The 20,928-nt window shown below is 42.3% G+C and overlaps 1 protein-coding gene across 2 annotated transcripts in view; it reads left to right on the forward strand.

The window, feature by feature from the left end:
* LOC109936003 overlaps positions 1-20,928 on the forward strand; it is a 60,924-nt gene that overhangs the window by 15,976 nt on the left and 24,020 nt on the right. For both annotated transcript variants that reach the window (XM_048614240.1, XM_048614241.1), the window contains exon 2: positions 9,780-10,705. In XM_048614240.1, coding sequence (XP_048470197.1) covers positions 9,796-10,705 — 910 coding nt within the window. In that variant the 5' untranslated portion in view covers positions 9,780-9,795. The remainder of the gene's footprint in view (positions 1-9,779; positions 10,706-20,928) is intronic.

Consider the following 20,928-nt stretch of genomic DNA (forward strand, 5'->3'; position numbering starts at 1 on the left):
CGGACCCGAAACGTTAACTCTGTTTTCTCCTCCACAGATGCTGCCAGACCTGCTGAGCTTTTCCAGCAACTTTGTTTTTGTTCCTGATTTACAGCATCCGCAGTTCTTTTGGTTTTCAATTGGATTGAATCCCTCTCTTGCTGATCTTGATTTCTTTATTGTTACACAGAGGGTTTTGATTTGGGTAATTGGCTAAGTTGCTGTTGGGTTATCAAGATAAAAACAATTTAGCTGAATGCTTCACCTCTGGTTAGCAGGGTTTATAACTTCCATAGAATCCCTACAGTGTGGAAACAGGCCCTTTGGCCCAACAAGTCCACACCAATCCTCAGAGCATCCCACCCAGACCTAGAACCCACCTAACGTACACATCCTTGAACACTACGGGCCATTTAGCATGGCCAATCCACCTAGCCTGCACATCTTTGTACTGTGGGAGGAAACTGGAGCACCTGGAGGAAACCCACAGAGACACGGGGAGAATGTGCAACTCCACACAGACAGTCACCCAAGGGTGGAATTGAACCCGGGTCCCTGGCGCTGAGAGGCAGCAGTGCTAACCACTGAGCCACCATGCCGCCCCTTGTTAACTTGTTTATTGAGTATTTTGATATTTTGGTGGTGGGTCTATTTAACAAAAATAGCTGGTTCTTAATTTGTTATTTGTAAATTTGACAATAATTTTTCTATATACACAAAGCTGGATTCTGAATTTGCTATTTGTAAATTTGGCAATGGGCTTATTTTATTTCTAAAAAGAGAGATAAGTTCTTCCCAATGGTAAGTTGGCTTCTGGATAGAGCAAGTGTCCAGAAGGAAAAGGAGGAAACTGGTGTTTGTGCTAAACTATAGATTTACAATAAAGCCCTTGTAAATCTCTGAAAAGCTATTGCTGCCTAATTCAACATATGGATGTCAGTCTGTTAAATACTCTAGTATAGAACTTGATCAATCGGAACACTGTTAACCAGCAGCTTTGATAAAAAATTACATTACAAGGTTTAACACCCCTCCCATTGTAATCATTGCAGCCTCTGATCCAAATTGTATGGAAGAACAGTTAATGGCTTGGAAAATCTCAAGCTAAATGCATTGGGAAATCCAAAACTTGCATATTTCCATTTCCTGCAAAGAATACTTGTCAACAAGTTGTAGATTCACAGGTTACCCAAAGATGAATATGTGTGAACACAGCATGTTGTGTATACTGGCAAAACCTTTAACTTGTGCAGTCACTTGTGCCAGCAGTAACAGTAAAGGTGTAATGTAAATGCAAGTTGTTGATGTTGGCATGATAATATTGCGCAATGTGTGTTCCAAACTCTGGAATCTGTAACTCAAATAGTCACAGCTTCACCGAAAATCATAAAACCACAGTTTACACACAGAAAAAAACATTTGACCTTGTTGTCTCTTGGTGTAGCTCTTTTCTAGATTGAAATAAAATTAATCTCACAATCAGGGAATTGTTGCAGAGCAATAGGAGGCCATTTGGCCCATCGTGCCTGCACCTATTCTACACCTTCATGCCAATCTCCTGTCTTTTCGCTGTATCCCTGTGCACCATTTCTATCCAGTCGTCATCTCATGCCCTCTTGAATGCCTAGTTGAGCCTGCCTACACCACATTTCCAGGCAGTGCATTCTACACCCTAACCACTTGCTGTGTGGAAAAGTTCTTCTCTTCCTTTGTTTGCACATAACTTTAAATCTATGGCCTGACGTTCTTTTTTTTGCTTTTTTGAGCAGGAGCAGCTTCTCCCTACCTACTCAATCTAGCCCATTCATGATTTTGAAAATCTCTAGGAAATCACCTCTCATTCTCCTTCTCGCCAAGGAGAACAGTCCTAACGGTTTCAGAGAAGGCGGCCAATCTGACAGCCAGGTTTGTCCCATAGTCCTGTAGCAGCCTCAGCTTCAAATATTTATTCAATTTTACCACAGGAAATGTAATAGTCTCCATCTCAACTACTCCCTGTAACAAATCATTCCATCTCCAATCAAGAAATTTCTCCCTATGCCATCCCTCCTCACTCTTTCAATGTCAATTTAAAATTGAAAACTTCTTCCACTTTCAAATTGAAATAAACTTCCATTAAGTTTCCATTTGATCTTCTCTACTCCAATGCAAATAGTCCCAATCTCCTATCCATCTTCAAAATCCTACTTTCTCTTTCCTAAACCATCTTGGAGCATGCGTGTGATCGAGTATTAATCCAGATACTGACGTAATGTTCTGGATACCTGGGTTTGAATTCCACCATGGCTTTAGGTAGAATTTGAATTCAGTAAGAATCTGGAAATAAAAGTTAAATGATGACCATGAAATCAAGGTCAAATGCTGGAAAAACCCATCTGGTTCACAATGTCCTTTAGGGAAGGAAATCTGCCATCCTTACCTGGTCTGGCCTACATGTGATTCCAGATCCATAGCAAAGTGGTTGACTCTTAACTGCCCTCTGGGCAATTAGGGATGAGCAATAAATGCTGGCGCAGGTAGTGACACCCACATCCCATGATGACTTAAGAAAAAACATGCTGCAGTGCAACTTATTCATAATCAGCGTAAAACTACATACAGCACTGCTATAGGTATGTACTGATACTAGCTTGCGGTTAATCTCCTGAAACAGAATTATTAAAATCATAAAAAAAAGAGAAGAATTTCCAGCAACATGAGGGGGAAGAAGGCACTGAGACAGGTTTGATAGTACTTCCAAAGAACTGGGAGAGAGACAATGGGCCAGATTCTCTCATGTGAGTTTTTTTGGTGTGGTTTTAGAATGCAATGTTAAAACAAGGGTGTGAGAGGTTTTATAAAGTAAACAAGTCATTAACATGTATAAAGGGAATTTAATTCTGAAGGAATAATATTCATAATACATTGGCCATCCATTCTACTGATGTCACACACAATTTGTGGGGTGGAGACCAGAGTTATGGACCAGACCAAACCCCTCAAAGCATATCAAGTAGATAGACTAGACACTAACTTTTATTTTATTTAGAAGCAAGTGCAAAGGTGCTGCATTCCAGATGTGATTCAATTGGTCAAACTACAAGGCTTTAAATAAACACACTTTATCCTTACAACACAGTTAAAATGTAAACAAAAAAACTTTAACTCTATCGAAATATTTAACAAAATAATATATTATTTAATTACTTCTTTTCAACTGTTCCAATATAGCAGCATCCTATAAACACACCCTTGGCGAAGACAAATTCAGCGAAATAGATATCCCTCACTTTCTATCTCCTCTAGTCCAGGAGAAGGAACACTGACAGAATGAATCTAGCAGCAGAGAGAGAACTCAAGTTTTTTCAGCAACATGAAGAGAGCTGTATCTAGCGGTGTCAGCTCCAACAACAACTGAAAGCAAAAACAAAAACCCTGGGTCTGTGTGAGCTTGACTTCACCCACTCATGCTTCTTCTGTCTAATTTTTTTTTTAAAAACCCAAAGCAGCTACTCTGCTTTCCATGGAGCAGACACATCACCACCAAGTTTACAACATCCCTCTTCAAGAGAACGAGGACAGAACAAATTTCATCACACCAGGAGCCCTACTCTAATGTTTAGAGTGAATAGATAGATCTGTACCACCTCCTGAAGGTCACGGTAAAAGCACGTCATCAGATGTAGTTTAATGTATTTCTGTCATACAACAAACCTTCTTATAATCTAAGAACAGTGTCTCCTCTATAGATATTGTACCAGTGGAGTATCCTCCATCACTAATCACTAGGTAGACTAAGACAAAGGAAGATTGGTGGCAGTGAACTACCTGAAACCCTTACACAGCACCACACACTGGTAGAGATGGCAATTACCATAAGGTACCATATGGGGTCACCTAGGAAAGTGCTACAATTAATACCAACTGGGTGGTATATATTTTAACAAAGGTTCCATTGAGTGAGGGAAGTAATTATCTATAGTCTCAACAATATAAAGTATAAAGCAAAGAGACTGTTTGGCCTATCATTTGTACACCAGCTCTTCAAAACATCAAGTTTTTATCATTCATGCGGGCATCGCTGGCTAACGATGTTCCCGCTAAGCTGTGCACCCAGTGGGTGCATCCATGCATGAGAATCAGCACACCAACACTTTGGCTTCTACTTCTAGACATTACTGTCATGCTCAGATCTAGGAGGACCATGCTGCAGAATAAAATATTAGAGGGAACATCGCTGACTGAGTCAATATTTATTATCCATCCTTAATTGTCATCAAGAAGGCGCTGGTGTACTGCCTTCTTGAACCTTTGAACTCCATGTGGTGTAGGGCACCCACAGTGCTTTTTAGTGGGGGGAGGGTGCATTTCATGCTTTCAACCAAGTGACACTGAAAGAACAGTCATATATTTGATTTATTATTGTCACATATACCCAAGTACAGTGAAAGGTTTTGTTTTGTGAGGAGTACAGGCAGATCATAGCAAAGAGGGACATACAGATCATAGTGTGTTTAGACAGAGCGAGGCATACAAAGTTATGGATGCATAGCAGTCATGATAGTAAGTAGTTTGGAAGGTAACTTGCAGATGATGACAATCCCTTGTGTCTGCTGCCCTTGCCCTTCCAGTTGTAGAGGTTATAGGTTTCGAAAGTGATGTACAAGGAATTTACCTAGCGCCAACGTCCCCATTTAGCCCTCTGCATTCTTCCTTTTAAGACAATCATCTAATTCCCTTTTAGCTGCCCTAAGAACTATCACTGTGTCGTCCTTTCTATAGCATCCACTATTCAATTAAAGTTATTTGAATTAGCACCAATAATCCTCTGGATAGAGGATGCCTTGTAAAGGTTAGGGTTTCAAGTCTGCTACCCGTGGCAAACTAGAATTACTGAACATACATCATAGAACATAGAACAGTACAGCACAGTACAGGCCCTTCGGCCCACGGTGTTGTGCCAACCTATTATCCTACTAAGATCAATCTACCCTGCATACCCTACATTTTACTATCCTCCATGTGCCTGTCCGAGAGTCGCTTACAAGTCTGTAAAGTCTCTACTGAGCTTTTGGTATTTTTATTACTCATTCATGGGAATTGGAAATGCTGGGTAGACAAACATATTTTGCCTGTCCCTGGTTGTCCTTGATAAGATGGTGGTGAGCTGCCTTCTTGAACTGCTGTAGTCCATGTGCTGCAGGTAGCCCCACAATGCCTTTAGAGAAGGAGTTTAGGATTTCGATCCAGCCACAGAGAAGGAACAGTGATATATCTCCAAGTCAGGACAGTGAGTGGGTCGGAGGGGAACTCGCAGATGTTGATGTTCTCATGTACCTGCTTGTCTTTTTACATGGGTTTGGAAGGTGTTGTCGAATGAGCCTTGGTGAATTTCTGTAGTGCATCTTGTAGGTAGTACACATTGCTGCTACTGAGCACCGGTGCCGCAGGAAGTGGATGTTTGTGGATGTGGTGTCAATCAATTGGGCTGCTTTGTCCTGGATGGTGTCAAGCTACGTGTTATTGGGCTGCACTCATCCGGGCAAGTGGGGAGTATTCCATCACACTCCTGACGAGTGCCTTGTAGGTGGTGGACAGGCTTTGGGGAGTCAGGAGTCAGGAGGTGAGTTGCTAGCTGAAGCATTCCAAGCCTCTGACCTGCTCTTGCAGTCACCGTATTGATATGGTGCGTCCAATTCAGATTCTATTCAATGGAAATCCCCACAATGGTGATACTGGGAGCATTCGGTCATGGTGATATCCTTTGGTGTGATGGAGGTTACATTCACTTGATGCTAAGTACTGGAGACTTTTCTAGTGCTCCATCCCACACGGCTGAAGCAGCATTCCATAGCAAGTCAGGGATTTGTGAGGTGATTCCAACCCAGAGCAGCAGCTTCTCCCAATTTGCCAGAAGAGCAAAACTTCAGCAAGATAACCTTATTTGTCTAGGAGTCTCACAAAAGTTTGCTTCACACCCAGAGATATAACTATGTCAAAACATCTCAAAACCTGACTCAGGAAACCATAGACCCGTTACAGAGTTGCAAGCATCTTGACCCAGACTCTCTTTGGGGTCATAACATCCTACACAGACCGACCTTCCTTCCCACTTCAAAGTAAGAGATTTAATCATCAGGAATGCATTATGAAGGCAAATGAGTCAACAATGAATAGAAAGTTCATTTCAGTGGCTTCCTCTATTGTTCACTGTGTATTTTACCTATTGAGCCCCACAGACCAAGTAGAAATCACTACTCTGTGTTAACCTAAATAATTCAGAGTATCAGTAAAATTTAGCTGAAATGAAAAGAAAGGAAAGGGAACAGAAAGGGCTACCAGAGTCTTTGGTTATCACTACTTTTGGAAAATATTTAAAGGTACACATGCATAATTTTTAAATGTGCTTCCTATCACATAAAATTGTCACAAAAATGATGGGAAAGGATAAGTCAGATATTGGTACAACAAAATAGAATTGCTGTTCCAAAAAACCAGCACAGACTCAATGAGTCAAGTGGCCTCATTTTGTACTTTATGATTCTATGAGTCTATGATTTCAACATAGTGTTGATTTGTGTTTAGAGGCACGCAGACACAGTTTAGTGGAGAGATACCAAACTTACTGGAGCTGTTTTAATGTTGTGAGAAATCAGACATTTCATACCCACAACATCCTGGCATTAAAATCACAGTAGTCATAGGGAGAGGGGTTTTGAGTAACTGCACAATTCATTTGCTGGTGAGCAGAGTCTGAGTAACAGCCTCCCACTGTATGGTTTATCCAGGCTCAGGCCAACAGTGCAATTTGGCCACAGCCCACATTGGGAAATATGAAAGGTGCCTTCTGATTCTGAGGGCTACAGAGTGTACCATGAAAAGAAAATTGCCTACACGCAAAACATGCAACTCTAGCGTGAACCGTGCCCCTGACATTTGCTTTAATTAGTTGACACTTTCTGTTGCAAGTCTTTAAGGCATATGTATCGTCTGCCTAGGACAATAATACAGAGAGGCATCATTTAGAAATATATGCCTGGAGGCAGTAGCTGTGTTTTTTATTACAGCTCTTAGCTACATGCTAGAATGTAAGTGATATCCCTGATGGAAGTAAAATATTATAAAGTAATTAAAATATAGGATGTCAAAATCAACAAAGGGTTCACATTTCAGATGCTCTCTCCAAAGAATGCTTTCTATCAATTTTTTTTCTGGTTTCAAGTAAACATTGCCATCTTTTTTCTCCTAAAATACACTTACTTAATACCACAACTTCCAAAAGGCAACTATATAGTAGCATCATGACTGGTGTATATCTCAGTGTCAACCTTCAGTTTGTGAAAACTGACTAAATGCACAAATTCTTCTTAGCCACATAAGTCAAACTGTCAATGAGTGAAAGCCCTTTAAAAAGGCCAAAGGTACAATGTGCTTTTATCAATCTTTCTGGGGTCTGATTGCACAATTATTCTGCAGGAACTCTCAAACTAGAAGTATGTGGCAGGAAGTGGAAGGAGCTGTTCCAAATTGCAAAAGTGGTGAATAAGGCCATAAGCAAGGCGAGCAAAGCATTGAGAATCCGTTTCAAAAGGGGTAGAAAAGCAGTGAAGTTGTATTAGACATATAGAGGACATTGGTCGCAAACATTTAGGGCCAGGGTTTTGTGAAGGAGACAGGTATCAGGGATCAGGGGTGTACCTTCCTGCTAAGGAAGTCCCAATTCACCATATTTTCATCCTGGTGTAGGGTGGAGTCAGGTCTATTGCCTTGGGGGCAAGCCTGCACCTCAACGAAAGTAGGCAGATGGCCAACCCTACAAGTTAAAGCATGCACCTGGGGCATTGACCCAGTTATTATAATGTCAGGCAGTCAAACCCTTACCATACTGCCACTCCCCTCCCCCACCTAATATCCTACATGGAGCACTCAGTGAATTGGGTTAGACTTTAAAGAAATATATCGACTCAAACCTGGCCTTCAGGTGCTGTGGGCCATTGGTAGCAGCAGAATTGTATTCAGCCATAATCTGTAAACTCATAGCCAAACATGACCACCATTCTACCATTACTAGCAAGCTGAGAGAATTAACGTTTGTTCTGTGAAGACTGCAGGAGGACATGCTACGAGCAGCACCAAGCATACTTAACAATGAGGGGTCAACCTGGTGATGCTATAACACAGAACTGTTTGCCAGCCCAACAGTAGAAGCAGCTTAGAATAAATAGGGCTAAGTTATTCTGTAACCAATGGAACAGATCTGAGCCATCTTGTGTATAACCACATAAGCAGCGCAAACAAATGCTTCAAAATGAAACAGTGGGTTCTTACACATTATTAGAAGTGTCAATCGAACAAAGCTTTCCTTACTGTCTGCAGGTCTATAGATATTGCTCACTGAGATCAGATTGATTTACCCTTCCTTACAGCTTGGCCAAGCATTCAGAGTGAGGCCACCTAGCATCTGTACCAACAAAATTAGGATAAGCAGCTGGTTTCATTATGAGTGCCTGCCTGGAGTGAACAAAAGTGCTGCATGTTAGCTTACACCCTTAGTCCTCACTGGTGAAAAATTCTGCAAGGTGCAACAGGGTCCTAGGGTTTGGGCACCACCCTTAAATTACAAATGCCAAGTCAGTCCACACAGTGAAAATCACTGCCTTGGAGAAGTGTGTACAATTCTGCTCTCCATATTATAAAAAATGATTTTGACCTGTAGAAGGGATGAGAAAGTGATTTCTAAATTAAAAGCAGACCTGAGAAGGTATACTTACCAGGGACAATTCAATAGACTGGGCTCTCTTTTTTAATAGAAGAGAAAATGGAAAGATGATAGAGATATTTGCAAGGGCACCAGTGCTACGTGATGCTGTGGCTAAATTAAATCTTCAGTCACTGCTATCTAGCTGGACTCCAGCTTGTGAAAAGAGAGATTTACTGCCACCATCCTCCTATTAGGTTTGGAACTGCAGGGCTTGCTTTGCCTAACCAGACTAGAAAACTACTTGTAGTCTAATGAGAAAGGCTCTTGTCTTACACAAGATGCAGTTTATTAAATGATAACAATCTGCTACAAGTTACGCTGGTATTATAGACATAGTCTTTATAACAATGAGGCAGCTTAGACACTGAGTCAGTCTCCTTCAAGCTCCAGAGCAGTTTTCTGTTTTTCCCCAACCAAAGCCTTACCATCAGTTTGGGTGGAGCTTAAATTGGGCTTCAGCATTAACCCTTTCAGAACTATTACCTTACACAACTTTAGGGACCATGAATTCAAGTTGATCACTTATGATTCTATGGGGAATTCAGGTGAAACCTATTCATCCACAGAGTGGTTAGAACTTGAAACGTATTACACACATCACATAGCTACATTTATGGGGAATCTGGATATTTACATGAGGAAGAAAAGGATATATTGGAGGGGCTAAATGAAATATGTGGGAAGAGATGTATTTGGAGAATAAGCACCAGCATGCAACAGATGGACCAAATGGCCTGTTTCCATGCTATAAATTCTGTGTAACAATGTAAGTAATGTTAAAATTTCTCAGTAATTTATCTTATTTTTATGCTAATCCTTTCAACCCTTCTGATGATTAGTTGAATTTTATTCTGCCTTAGGTCTAAAAATAGTTTCTCTGAGCAGGCTTCCATCTCATGAGACAATCAGTTTGGGCCATATTGATCAACTCTCTGTGAGACAGACAGGATTAGTAAAGCAGGTTCTAAAATGTTGCCAAATACTTGTTAATTTTCAAGTAGAAACTGATTTGTCTCCCTTCTCTTTGATGTTTTCATTCATAAATTCCATTTCTTCTCAGGGGTTAGCTCCCAACAATGACGACAGAGAGACAACCGGCCAATAGTCACGAATTGAAAGAATTTGACAATGTGAAGGAATCAATCACTGACATCATTAACCAGCTCCAAGACATTGATCCAAGCCGTCTCTCCTTCTCTCCATTTTTGGACCTGGACACCCAGATTACCCTAGCACCTATCTCAGATAGCCCTGAATCATCTGTGGAAGAACTTCACTCCCTGTCTGATGAAAATATTGGGCACTTAACTGAACCTCTTACAAAAACGAAAAGGCTGCAGTACGGTGAAGTCCAACAGAAGGTGACGAACCATCAGATCATGCAGAATGACGGGGGTTTGAATAGGATTAACGTAGAGCTGCTCAAAAATCACAGCCTTCCATGCCCAGAAATCAAGAACAAGGAAGCAGACAACGTGTCTCTTGTCATCACCAGGGAAACCTCTTTTCTAACCGATGAGAAAGTATCTTTGTCGGAGCCGTCGTCGCCCAGCGAAGCAAGAACCTTTCCTCCCCAGAATTTCATTGCCAAGGTGGCAGAAGAGAATTTAGGAACGCTGGAGAAGTCACGTAAGTTCACCAGCCGGGTTTCAGAGGTGCAGCCATTGCTAGGTACATCACCCGACACCGAGACCATTGACCTGATTTCAAGTGACTCTGAGCGCAACGCGTCAACTGAGTCCTCACACAAGGAGGTGACTGCAGGGGCCAAAGGAAACAAGAAATGCTGCCCTTGCTGTCAGTACTGTTCCACTTCTCACCTTAAAGCGATATCATCCGTCTTTGTTGCTCTGATTTTTATACCTTGGATCCTCTATGGCCTTTACTTGTTCGTGCCTTTCGATCCACCGCCCTGCCCAGATCTAACTAGTCGAATGACATTTACACTGCGTTGCAATGTAATCGCGATCGCACCAGTTTTATTTGGTAAGGAATTTTTCTTTTTGTTATCATTCATGTCGAAAAACAGCGATCGATTTTTCTCCACAGTTCTCCCATTCTTAACGATCGTATTCTGAACCTACACTTTCCGAGGTTCTGGTATCTCAGCCCCGACCACTTCTTGTTGATGTGCCCTGCGCTGCACAAGGCCAGTTTTTACAGGGAGGGTGCAGAAGAACCCAATAGGGTCAGAATTACAGATGCCCTCTCAATCTTAAAGGCAGAGCGTCCTGATGCATTTTATCGATTCGACTCCCACTGGCAATTGATAGGGCCAAGAATAGGAGCCTGTGTTCAGGAGGGTCATGGGGCTGGAAGTCTGTGATTGAGGTGACTGAGTTTGTGGGGGATGAGAGCTGAAGATGGGTGCTCATGAAGGGTGAATGTCCCCTTCAGTAGAAGAAACTGCAACTCATCCAGTTCCAAAAGGAGTTCCAGGAATGTCTTGCAACTTGGGAAGCTGATACCACTTACCTCCATTTCCCTTCTATGCTTCCTTCCTTCTATCAGAAACTTGGATAGCACCAAGTAATTTCTGATTGTATTCAAAGGAGCCCAATATAAATATGTTAAAGAGCATTCTGCCACTCCACCCCACTCTGTTATTGTAAAATGATGGCAGAGTTGTGCACTCTACGCTCCAATCCATTTATACAAATTTGACATTTTAATTTTCATTCACACCAACCATTCACCACCCTACCTGGGACAGAGTGAGTGTTGGTGGAATTCATATTGATGTGATGCCTGAGCATTTACAGGTTTATCATCCATGGGTAGAACCGGTTAGCTGAGTCTGCACTGAAACCAAAGAGGCTGCAGTCAAGTAACATGGACTCGACACAACATATTGTACCCAACACCGTGACCATTAAGGTGTTTCTCCACAGTATTTTGCTTTTATTAAGGTGCTTTTCAGTCTGGCTCAGCAATTTCTTTTATATTTATAACCCCACACTAAAGAGGACAGATTGAAGTCTATCTATTAACTGGTCAGCACAAGTTGCATGCATTAGGACATTCTAAAAAGTGTTATTAAAAGATGCCTTTTGGTGGCAAGTGCTGCTTTGGGTACAGGCAACTATTGAAGAATCCTGAACAAACTAAGCCCAGAGTTTACCCTTCTCTTGTAGCTCCATAATTTGATGCAGGGTTACTCCTTTGTAAATGCAATGCATCCATCCCCAGCTTCAGGTGGTCAAGCAGGTACTTATGGCAAAATGGGGTTGGAGGTATCCCTGGTGCTGATTAGGAATGGAACATTCATCTCTTAAACGTGACCATATTTCACCCATTTTGCAGCCAATAAAACAAATTTCAACTCTGAGTTTCTACCACCAGTACAGTGGGTGGTGAGTAAACAAATGCATTTGTATGAGATTAATTTCTCTGCTGATTTGAAAAGCATTCTAACCTGTACTTTCACAGAGGCTAAAGTGTGGTGTTTGGGTGGAGAAATTCTGTCTAAACCTGGCTACTTGTTTGTTACTAATATTGCACAGTGCAACTTCAACTTCACAGTTGCTTGATTTGTAAATTGCAAGGAGAGGGTCCTAACTTCAATGCTGTATGAATGATGACTGCTGAATAGTCATTATTCTGACTCTATACATGCAGGGCTAGTTTGATCCAAATGAATGTTTCCATTGAATCCCTACAGTATGGGAACAGGCCCTTTGGCCCAACAAGTCCACACCGACCCTCAGACCATCCCACCCAGTCCCATCCCCAGACACTATGGGCAATTTAGCATGGCCAATCCACCTAACCTGCACATCTTTGGACTGTGGGAGGAAACCGGAGCACCTGGAGGAAACCCACACAGACACAGGGAGAACGTGCAAACTCCACACAGACAGTTGCCCAAGGGTGGAATCGAACCCAGGTCTCTGGCACTGTGAGGCAGCAGTGCTAACCACTGAGCCACCTTGCTGCCCCATTGCATTGCATCTGCAAATATCTTTGCAAATGCATGAAGCATAATTTCTGCTCCCCCCACACCCTAGCCCATCCCACCCTGAAGGTGACAAGGTATGTGGCAAGAACAGCAAACCATTGTGTGAGTTGACCCTGGAGAGGTAGTGACTCCTCCACTCCACCTTAGCAATTAACCCTGGGTAAGAATGTTGATGGGCAATTGAAGGCTGTGAGTGGTCAATTAACAGCCACCAAAGGCCTCAACTTACTCATTGACCAGTAAATCAGTGTGGGCAGCCTGTCAGCTGTAGAGTGGTGGGAACTCATATGACCTGCACTAATTTGTGCACAATAGAGAGACTAAGCATAAGACGGTTTGGCTGTTGACAGTCACCCATGTGATGTTGCTGAGGACCACACAAACCCCCCAATCTCTCTGCTTATTTCCCTTCCCCTAATCTAGAAACCCAACCTCCAATAAAAAGCACATACCTCAGACCTTGGCCTTCAGGAGGTTGGGTGCCTTTCTAGCAGCAATCTTTGTGGTGGCTCCAACATGTGCAAGCAACTGATTGGCCAGACTTGGTTTCAGAGAAAGGCCATTTGTTGCTCAACAAACTGCCTGATTGGGGGAAGATAATCACGGTCTAAAATGTCAGTTCAGGTGTCATACCACCTTTACAGTGAGTGAGCGAGACACCGGACATCACTGGGAAAATCCAGCATTGTCCATCCATTCCTTAATGCCCCCTTCATTTTTAGTTACCTTCTCCTGGAAGTGTTCACCAAGTAGGGAATTGTTACACCTTCTAGAACCTGAACAAAATGATTGTGTGTGAATACAGGAAATGAATATGCTGGACCTTGAGATCATCACACCCGCGGATACTTTTCAGTAATGATTATTGGGTAGCAGTTAGGAGCAGGGATCCTTCATCCAATTTCTTTCCAATTTTCCCTCATGCCCTCTCAGAGCTTATCTTGTAGATGAGATCTACCTTTTTCTACTTTTTCCCTCTTAAAACACTGGGCTTTGAAAGTCCATTCCTGGACCCTGTGTCGGATGATACTGTTAACAATTCTGTCTTCAAGAGAAACTGCTCTTGGTCCATCCTTCCTCAAAGATTGAGGCTTCCCTTCCAATCTCACAATCTTCTCCAAAGTTCTTGAGCCATTTATTTCTTCCCAAATTCTCACCCATCTTTCACAGTTTAGCCCCCATCACTGTTGTATTTTGGTGGTTCAAACCAGGGCAGGACTTACACAGTCAATGATAGAACCCTAGGGACTGCTATTGAAGAAAGAGATCTAGGGGTACAGGTTTAAAGCTCCTTGAAAGTAGAGTCATAGTTAGACAGGGTGGTGAAGAAGGCTTTCGGCATTCTTGCTTTCATTGGTCAGAGCACTGAGTATAGGAGTTGGGACATCTTCTTACTATGGTACAAAACGTCGGTGAGGTCGCTTTTCTAGTACTGCGTGCAGTTCTAGTCACCCTACTATAGAAAGGATATTATTAAATTAGAAAAATTGAAGAAAAGATTTGCTAAGATGCTATCTGAACAGGAGGTTTGAGTTATAAGGAGAGGTTGGATAGACTGGGAGTCTTTTCCCCTGGAGCGTAGGAGACTGAAGCATGGCCTTATAGAGGTCTATAAAGTTATGAGAGGCATGGATAAGGTAGATTGCCAACAGCTTTACTCCATGGTAGGGGAGTCTAAAACTAGAGGGCATAGGTTTAAGGTGAGAGGGGAGAGATACAAAAGGGTCCACAGAGTGTGGTCAGTGTCTGAAATGGGTTGCCGGATGTGGTGATGGAAACAAATACAATTTTGTCATTTAAGAAATATTTAGACAGGTACATGGATGGGATGGGTGTGGAGGGATATGGGCCAAATGCAGGCAAATGGGACTAGTTTATTTGTGAAAACTGGGGAGCATGGACAGCTTGGGTCAAAGGGCCTGATTCCATGCTGTAGACCTCTATGACTCTAACTGCTTTTATCAAACTCACAAGTGATGTGATATAACAGTGATAAAGTATAACCATCTCTCCCTTTCCTTTTCTCAACCTGCCTACAGTCTTTGACACAGTCGATGCTGTTCTCTGCCAAAGCCTCAGCCAGTTGGTTGTGACTGCTCCCACCCAGTTTTATTCATATCTTTCCAATCATTACCAGAGAAATATTGCAATGTCTTCTTCTCCTGCTCCTGCACAGTTACCATTACGCGCAACTCTCTGCCGGGTTCTATCCTTACCTCCCACCCTGCTATTAATCATCTACAAGCGACAGCTTCTGATGAAAACACAACACTCATTTCCACGTATCACCTCAAAGCTTGACTGTTCCAACATATTGTCGGTCAGCTTCCCATCTTCTACCCTCCATAAACTTCAGCTCATCCAAAATTCTGCTGTCTGTATCACAGCGTTATTATATGCCGTCTTATTTTCTTGACAAGAATAAGCTCTCAAAAGCAGCCGTTTGATGATAAAATTTCCATCTTTGCTTTCAAACCCCCATCCCCGGCCCCGTGGCTTCACTCCTCGCTGTCCCTATGAGATCTTCCAACTCCCCAAAATATCTGCACTTCTCTAAGTCTGGTCTCTTGCCCAACCCCAATTTTAACCATTCCTTTATTGATGATGTTCTTATCTGCCATAAAGCACTGGAATTCTGCCCCCAATCTCTGTCTGTTTCTCTATTACACTCTCCTCCTTTAAGATACACTGTAAGATTTCTCTTTTGATTTGTGTCAAACTTTGTTTGATCATACTCCTGTGGAGTGCCTGGAGACGGTTTGCTATGTTAAAGGTGCAAAGTAAATATAAGTTGTTTTCTGATTTTGCCTTCTGCTCATCATAGACAATTATAGCACCAAGATGTTGTAAGAGATGCTTGCAGCTAATACCTAGTTGTGATCAGATCTTCTTTTGAGGAGGTTTACTCAACCCTCCAACCCTTCTTGCAATACTAACCTACAGGACTTACATTAAATGATGAAGGATTAATCATTACGACAGCTGCACCAGAATAGGCACACAAGACCATAAGATAGAGGAGTAGAAATGGGCCATTTGGCCCACTGAGCCTGCACACCATTCGATCATGGCTGATGTTTCTCAACCCAAATCTCCTGACTTCTCCCCATAACCTCTGATCCCCTTACTAATCAAGAACCTATCTATCAATGTCTTAAATACACTCAATGACTTGTCCTTCATTGCCTCTGCAGCAATGAGTTCCACAGAGTCACAATCCTCAGGCTGAAGAAATTCCTCCTCAAATCAGTTCTAAAGGGTCGTCCCTTTACTCTGAGGCTGTGCCCTCGTGTTCTAGTCTCTCCTACTCGTGGAAATATCTTCTCCACGTCCACTCTATCCAGGCCTCTCAGTATTCTGTAAATTTTAATGAAATTCTGCCTCCCGCCTCGGCATCCTTCTAAACTCCATAGAATACAGACCCAGAGTTCTCAACCACTCCTCATATGACAAGCCCTTCTATCCTGGGATCATTCTTGTGAACCTCCTCCTACCCCCTCCAATGCCAGCACATCCTTTCTTAGAAGCGGGGCCCAAAACTGCTCACAATATTCCAAATGCCTTATATGACCAGAGCCTTATACAGCCTCAGCAGAACATCACTGCTCTTGTATTCTAGCCCTCTTGAAATAAATGCTTACACTGCATTTGCCTTTGTCACTGCCAACTGAGCCTGCATGTTAACTTAAGAGAATCCTGAGCCAGGATTCCTAAGTCCATTTGAGCTAAAGATTTCCAAAGCCTTTCCCATTTAGAAAATAGTCTACCCCTCTATTCTTCCTACCAAAGTGCATAACCTCACACTTTCCCACATTGTATTCCTTCTGCCACTTCTTTGCCCACTCTCCTAACCTGGCTAAGTCCTTCAAAAGCTTCCCTGCTTCCTCAACATTACCTATCCTTCCACCTATCTTTGTGTCATCTACATCCTGGAGTAACAAAGAGTAGATTATCAGACGTAGAACAGAGAGATTTGGGAGTTCTTGTGCATAAGTCACGAAAAACTAGCATCAAAGTTCAGTGGATAATAGAGAAGGCAAACGCTGTGCTGTCCTTTATTTCAAAGGGAATGGAGTATAAAAATTGAGAGGTCTTGCTAAATCTAAACAAGGTACTAGTCAGACCACAGCTTGAATACTGTGAACAGTTTTGGACCCCTTATCGAAGGAAAGCTGTTCTGGCATTGGAGGCAGTCCAGAGAAGGTTCACTAGGTTGATTCCAATTATGGAAGATTTACTGGAATGTTGCCAGGGTTGAGGAATTGTGGGTATCAGGAGAAATTGGAGAGGTTGGGGTTGTTTTCCAGAGAACAGAGAAGGCTGAGGGGTGACATGATTGAGGTAAACAAAATTGTCAGGGGTAGAGATAGGGTAGACAGGAGGAACCTGTTTCCCCTGGCAAAGAGCTCAAAAACCAGGGGTCATAGATTCAAGCTAAGTGGCAGAAGGATTCAAGGGGACATGAGGAAAAACTATTACACAGGGGGTGGTGGGTGTGTGGAATTCACTGTCTGAGTTGGTGGTAGAGGTGAGACCCTAAACTCTTTTAAAAAGTACCTGGATCTGCACCTTAAGTGCTGTAAGCTTCAGGGCTATGGGCTGTGTGCAGGAAGATGGGATTAGGAAAGGCATCTGGGTGTCTTTGTGTCGACATGGACAAGATGGGTCAAATGGCCCCTTCTGTGTTGTATCATCTCTGTGGTTCTACGGAAGGACTGCTTTAAGCAGAGAGGTTGTGAAGCAACGTTCCCTCTAAGCCGCTTGGCCAGATGAAATCACAACACCTCCAATGTTCCACACATGCTGATTGGCCCAGCACATAGTGCATAGACCTCAGAGAAAACTCAGCCAGTAGGAACATTAGAGGGAATGGTTTTGGGAAGGCCTTCATTGAAGTTTAGAAGAATAAGAGACTTTATTGAAACATCTAAGCATCTTAAAGGACTTGACAGGGTAGATGTGGAGAGGCAGTTTCCCCTCGAGGGAGAGTTTTGGAGCAGAGGGCATAATCTTAGTATAAGGTGTCCCCCTTTTAAAACAGAGATGATGAGGAATTTCTTCTCCCAGAGAGTAGTGAATGCTTTACCACAGAGAGCTGTCGAGGATGAATCATTAAGTAAATTCAACACCTTGATTGACAGATCAATAAAGCAAGGTTTGCGGGGAGAAGGCAGGAAAGTGAAGTTATCCGATCAGCAGTGACCTCCTTGAATGGTGGAGCAGATTCAGTGGGCTGAATGGCCTACTTCTGCTATGTCTCATGCTCTTACAATTATGATAATATTGCCTTAAGACTGTTCAACTACATTTACACTAAATAAGGGCCATTGTTGTATCTTAAGAGATAGTAACCAGGCTTATACTAATTGGATATAATCTGTAAAACTGACTAATTCCTTCCAGTGACCGAGCAGTGGGTGAAGTTATTCCAAAATGTCCAAGTTAACCCTTTCAAGCCAACCTCCATATTCAACAGGATCTACCATTGATTGTTGACCTTAACTATGCTTAAGACTAAGGTGTTTGGGTCCATCTTGAACCATGTTTTGTAAGTTAATCAAACTAGCTGTAGCCTGGCTCTGGGGCAAAGAGGCGGTGATGCAATAATAATGTCCCTGAGATGGTAATCTAAAACAGTGAGTTCCAATTCCAACAATGGAGGATGATGATGTTTGAAATGAATAAAAATCTGGTATAAATAGAAGCTAGCCCAAACATGAACATTTGACCATTGTTGATTGTTGCAAACAAAAGCCCCATCTGTTTCACTAAAGCCTTTTAGAGATAGATATCCGCCATCCTTATCTGGTCTGGCCTAAATGTGATTCCAGACTCTAATAAAGAACTTCAAACAACAAGAAAATGTCCTTTTGTTTTAGAGGAATTTAAATCTCTTTGCTTATTTGGAGTCTTTGCATGAGAGATTGAAAAATCCCAAAGTAGGAATCACAACAGCCAGGCATATGAGTAAAGACAGTATCATAGAATCCCTACAGTGTGGAAACAGGCCCTTTGGCCCAACAAGTCTACACTGACACTCAGAGCATCCCACCCAGACCCATCCCCCTAATCTATACATCACTGAACACTACAGGCAATTTAGCTTAGCCAATCCACCTAACTTGCACATCTTTGGACTGCAGGAGGAAACCAGAACACCCAGAGGAAACCCACACAGACACGGGGAGAATGTACAAACTCCACACAGACAGTTGCCCAAGGGTGGAATTGAACCCAGGTCCCTGGCACTGTGAGGCTGTGGTGCTAACCACTGAGCCACTGTGCTGCCCAGTACTTTTTATAAATTCATTCATGGGATATAGGTGTCCCAGGTTGGCCTTGAGAATGTGGTGGTGATCTGCCTTCTTCAACTGCTCTAGTCCATGTGCTGTGGGTAGACTCACGAAGACATTACAGAGGGAAATCCAAGATTTTGACACTGAACACTGAAGGAACAGTGATATATTTCCAAGTCAGGATGGAAAGTGGCTTAGAGTGAAACCAGAAGGTAGTGGAGTTCCTGTGTATCTGATGAACTTGTCCTTCTAAACAGTAATGGTTGTAGGTTTAGAAGGTACTGTCCAAGGAGCCTAAGTGAATTACTGCAGTGGAACTTGTAGATGGTACACAATGCTGCTACTGAGCATCAGTGGTGGAGATCTGAATGATTCTGTGTGTGGTTCTAATCAAGCAGGATGCCTTGCCCTGGAGAGGGTCAAGCTTCTTCAGTAGTGCTGGAGCTGCGCCCATCCAGGCAAGTGGAGAGTACGCCATCACACTCCTGACTGGTGCCTTGTGGATGATGGCTTTGGGGAATTAGGAGGTGAATTACTCACTCCACGAATCCTAGTCTCTGATCTGCTATTGAAATCATAATATTTGCTTGGCTAGTCCCGTTCAGTTTCTAATCTCTGTAAAACAATCGAATGAAGGCCAATTGGGAAAAGTTGATGCGTATAAAATAGTTAATGAGCAACAATCAAAATCTTCGGAAAAAAGGTGAGAAAATGAGCAGAGAATCCATAGGATCCCATTGTTGCTGTGAATGAATATAGCTCCTAAAAAGTGATGATCAATTTACAAGTTACTAATAGACTTGTTTCATAGCAACTCTTTAAAAAAAACTCCTTTTTACATAACACAATTAACACCATGAAGTCTATTTATCCACAGTTTCCCACATGCTTCACTGCCCAAACCAATTCAAAACGTTTCCCAGCTGTTCAGGCTGAACACTATTAAAATTTATAGTTTGTCACATTTTCAAGTGATGCAGCAATTGCTTTTGATTCTTCTTTCATATCAAAGTAATCTGGATATTTTACCAATATCTCGACATTGTGTTCTCACTACAGAAACTGATCATCAAAGGATATTTTTCCATCTTACGCAAACTGCATACATTTCTATTGACTCAGGTATTTTAGTCTTTGCCTGTTCATTTTTTTTATAACTTGGTTTCATTCTTATCCATTGAATAATAACATTATCTGTTAATGGAAGAGAATTGCATCAGCAAACAATTGAAGATGTTTGTTATTAAACAACCCACGTATTGAAAATACAATTTGAAAAATTCCTCTGTATTTCTTCAAAAAGTGCAAATACAGGCAGTTTGGCCAAAATTCACACATATACGGAATAAATCACTTTGTCAAGTGCTTCATAACAAGTGAATCATTTTTCAAGTGTTGTAGAAGGAAAAACTTGCATTTATATAGCATCCTTCATGACTTGAGAATATCCCAAAGACTGTCATTGAAATATCTTTGAAGTTGCTTTTGTAATGAAGGAAATGCAGCAGCCAATTTGCATACAGCAAAACTCTTAAAAACAGCAAAGCAGAAATGATCAGATAATCAGTTTCTGTGATGGTGATTAAGGAGTAAATGTTGGTGAGGACCCTGGGGGTAGCTCCCTGCTACTCTTAGTGTCACAGGTTCTTTCACATGCCCCTGACAGTGCAGGCGAGGTCGCAAATAAACTCTTACTCTCTGACAGTGCAGTACTCTATCAGCACTGACCCTCTGATTTCGCAGCACTCCCTCCGCACAGACCCTCTAACAGTGCAGCACTCCCTCAGCACTGGCCTTCTGATATCGCAGCACTCCCTCAGTACTGACCTGCTGATAGTGCAGCACTCTCTCAGCACTGACCCTCTGATATCGCAGCACTCTGCCAGCACTGACCCTCTGACAGTGCAGCACTCCCTCAGTACTGACCCTCTGACAGTGCAACACTCCCTCAGTAC

The sequence above is a fragment of the Rhincodon typus genome, chromosome 29 (genome assembly GCF_021869965.1).
Source record: "Rhincodon typus isolate 14 chromosome 29, sRhiTyp1.1, whole genome shotgun sequence".
NCBI classification, from domain to species: domain Eukaryota; kingdom Metazoa; phylum Chordata; class Chondrichthyes; order Orectolobiformes; family Rhincodontidae; genus Rhincodon; species Rhincodon typus.